Genomic DNA, 3,233 nt, shown 5'->3' on the forward strand with positions numbered 1-3,233 from the left:
TATGTTTTTTGTTAAGTTTGTTTATTTTCGTCTGCTTCTTTTCATTTTATTTTTCGTATTCCGTATAGACACTCAAGACAATTGACAATTAGTATGAATGATAAAAAATGATCAATGTCACGAAGCGTGGGACGTTCCATTCATTATTTTTTCTCAGTATCTCGGTACGCGAATAATGTTGACTCTTTAAATGATTGAAATTACAAAGAGCATCGAATAATTGTTTTTGACCGTTAAAAAAAAACGATTTGTTTGCAATTCTAATAACTCTTTTTTTGTTTTGATAGAATAAGATGGATGTAGATGTAGCTGGTAAGTGATGTTGTTGGAATTGATAAGCTTAAGCGCATTATTTTGAAATATAATAAGCAAAGCTTAGTGTCTTTCTACTGCAATTAAGATTTCGAATACTTGAATTTAATTTTAGGCAGTACCAACTGCTGAATACCGGTAACACATCCATTTAGGCATCGAGACTGAAATCTCAATTAACAAAAATGTTACATATTACTTGTTATGACTCTATAAGTACGATCTTAATGAATATTACAAATTCTGCTACATGTTTGGGTATTTAGACTGCTTTATTGTAATTGGAAGCTGGTAATGGTGTTTAAGGAACGGAAATTAAACTAGAAAAGGATGTCCCTATATAGTCATGTATGAAGAGTATGCTCACAAAATTGAGCATGTTCAATTAAAGTTAAGGTTAGTATATTCATTTTGTGTTAGGATCTGTTCGATCCTAACCATATCCTAAATATTGGACGCACGATGTTGATGACCACAACTCGTTTACCACAAATCAGCAAATCGAACAAAACTCCGACCCCAGACCGACGTTACTCTATCTTGGTGGCAGTTTCGATTTAAATCCGACACCATGCCAGACTGACGTTAGCCTTGATTCGGATTTTGGATCGATCAACAAACTTATGCTATTCGGCTTCATATGCTCGACATATGCATCGAAAATGATCCTCATGACAGACAGACAACTGAACCAATCAACATCATCCTTATTATTAAAGATAATCCACTAAAAGATTTTTGCGAATGCTCCACACGCTGATGTGAACAGAAATGACAAAAAAAAAAATTGAATGCTAATGTTATTATGGCATAAATTATAAATTAGCATGTTTTGAGGTTTAATCTTGTTATTTTCTCGCACGGGACACTTAGAGAGAATGGTTTAAGAGAACAATAGGATTAACATGTGTCTTTTCAACTACATAATGCTGGACCTTGAATTATAAAGCAAACATGCTTGATTTGTTATTACGTCTAGCAATAACATTGTTAGATTATATCCCATAATTGGAACTTATTAATGATTTTTTGTGTTTTATAGAAATGAACATTTTATGTCATTTTTGATACAGGCTTCATCATCATTACAGTCTTTTTGAGAGCATAATCATATCCATTCCATTGAAACCAAACGATTCCGCCTTTTGACAGGCTATCGATACTCGGACTTGGACCGTTTAATCCTCGACCACAACTCTTCCACCACCATCCACCCTGTAAATAGAAACAATAATCATAAATAATAATGCACAAGTAACTTGAAATGTATATTCAATGTGCAGCAATGCTGTATGATAATGACAAGTGTTCTCATTACAATCAGTCCTTGACGTTAAGCCTCGAAAAAAATGATTTAAGCCCTAAGCAAATAAACTTTGCTGTTGGCCCTAAAAATACTTTATATGCAAGTAGTTCTATCGACTATAAATCTGATTATATATATTGGTGACAGACAACCAGTAATTAATTCAACGGCAAAAATTCAATTCAATTTTATTAACAAACCTTGAGCATGCTGGCGCAATTCAGTGAACTTCTGTCATTATCTCGATTGTATGTGGAAAATGGGCTGTTATTTGAACCATGCCATGGGTCATTCAATGAGTCGCCGGCATTTCCTTCATATCCATCAATCTCGAGCTTGTAATAGTCGGCTTCTGGATAGACTTTGAAGTGCGAATATTGGGCATATCTGGAATGTTTTTTAATTAATAGACAGTTAATTAATAAAATGTGTCAAAATGCAGTTCGAGGTTAGACATTATTTAATCTGATTTAGTCAAATTAGTGGAATGTGAATGTGATATTGACCTCTTATTGCCCTCAAAGTCCTCTAGTTCAATGCGCAATGCATAATCTTCGTTATTTGTTAGCATATAAATGTTTTCATTTCCCATCCAAAACTCCTTGGCCGGATCACCAAATCCATTTTTGTAATCAGCCCAATCACGATTGAAATTCTCTCGTGGCTCGCCAAAATCATCACGACGTTGAATTACCTGCAAAAAATTATTAATAATCAGTTACTACTTTATCTCTGTTGTTTTGTTCAACATGATTGAAATGACCACAACTTTTCTTCTTACTCATTGTTGTGTACGGTCGTAAAAATACTAAAATAATTTCGTTTTCTTGCATGTCAATATGTCAAAAATGTATCATGTCAAATATTTAAAACTATTTAAAGCGAACTAAAGAAACTTTCATAATTATAAATAAGCAATAATGTTACATGACTACCATTTCGATAATATTCAGAGAATAAATGAAGGAAAGAAAGTCGGAAATGCGACAAATAACTCGACTTTAATAATTGACACCGAAAATAATGCCCAAAAGCATGCCGCAGCTATGTTACATTTTATGCAATTTCCCACACAAAACAACTAAATTTAATTTTTTTTCCTTACCGTCCATCCGCCATCAGCAATTTCTTGTTCACAAAAGACTTTCAAAAACCAATAAGTTGATCCACGGATCTGTAGATAATACACACCGGATTGTCGCATGCCTGCATTCAACAATTCCGTACATGAAAATCCCTGTAAAACATTTCATTGTTCAAAATAAAATTCCATTATGTCAATTCAATTTCTCTTGACTTAATCCCACTAATGTGCGTATAAAAAAAATGTTAATTAATCAAATTACTCACTTTAATGTCTTTATAAGACAGAGTATCACTTGTGAAGGTTGTATCAATATTTGATGGTTTATTTTTAATACTAGGAAATACAATTCCATCTTTACGTGAGACCATTTTCTCACTAAATTGTGATTTGAGTTCATCATCTCTAATAGGACTTAGTTAAGTTTGGAAGGTTGATGAACTATAATTTGAATCATCGATGTTCGTTCTTCTTGTTGGAGAATCCGCTGGAAAAACTGGTAATTTTATAATAGGCAAATTCTCATTCTCG

The 3,233-nt window shown here is 33.1% G+C and overlaps 1 protein-coding gene across 1 annotated transcript; it reads right to left on the reverse strand.

Moving 5' to 3' along the window:
* Nucleotides 1-952: 952 nt before the first annotated feature.
* On the reverse strand, nt 953-3,226 carry LOC139086681 (techylectin-5B-like). Its single transcript, XM_070635260.1, has 5 exons — nt 2,969-3,226; nt 2,724-2,855; nt 2,125-2,312; nt 1,819-2,005; nt 953-1,527 (listed from the first exon to the last, which is right to left on the reverse strand). Exons 1-5 carry the CDS (start codon nt 3,071-3,073, stop codon nt 1,366-1,368), a joined length of 774 nt encoding a protein of 257 aa, XP_070491361.1. The 5' UTR covers nt 3,074-3,226; the 3' UTR covers nt 953-1,365.
* Nucleotides 3,227-3,233: the final 7 nt, after the last annotated feature.

This window comes from Chironomus tepperi, unplaced genomic scaffold (assembly GCF_022539635.2).
Source record: "Chironomus tepperi strain 1889 unplaced genomic scaffold, CSIRO-AGI_Ctep_v1 contig_87, whole genome shotgun sequence".
Classification (NCBI taxonomy): Eukaryota; Metazoa; Arthropoda; class Insecta; order Diptera; family Chironomidae; genus Chironomus; species Chironomus tepperi.

Coding starts and splice junctions, on each gene's coding strand:
- LOC139086681 (XM_070635260.1), bottom strand. CDS start 3,073: ATGGTCTCACGTAAAGATGGAATTGTATTTCCTAGTATTAAAAATAAA. Junction 2,313..2,723: donor TTGCTGATGGCGGATGGACG/GTAAGGAAAAAA, acceptor AATTTTTTGCAG/GTAATTCAACGTCGTGATGA. Junction 2,006..2,124: donor GACTTTGAGGGCAATAAGAG/GTCAATATCACA, acceptor AAAACATTCCAG/ATATGCCCAATATTCGCACT.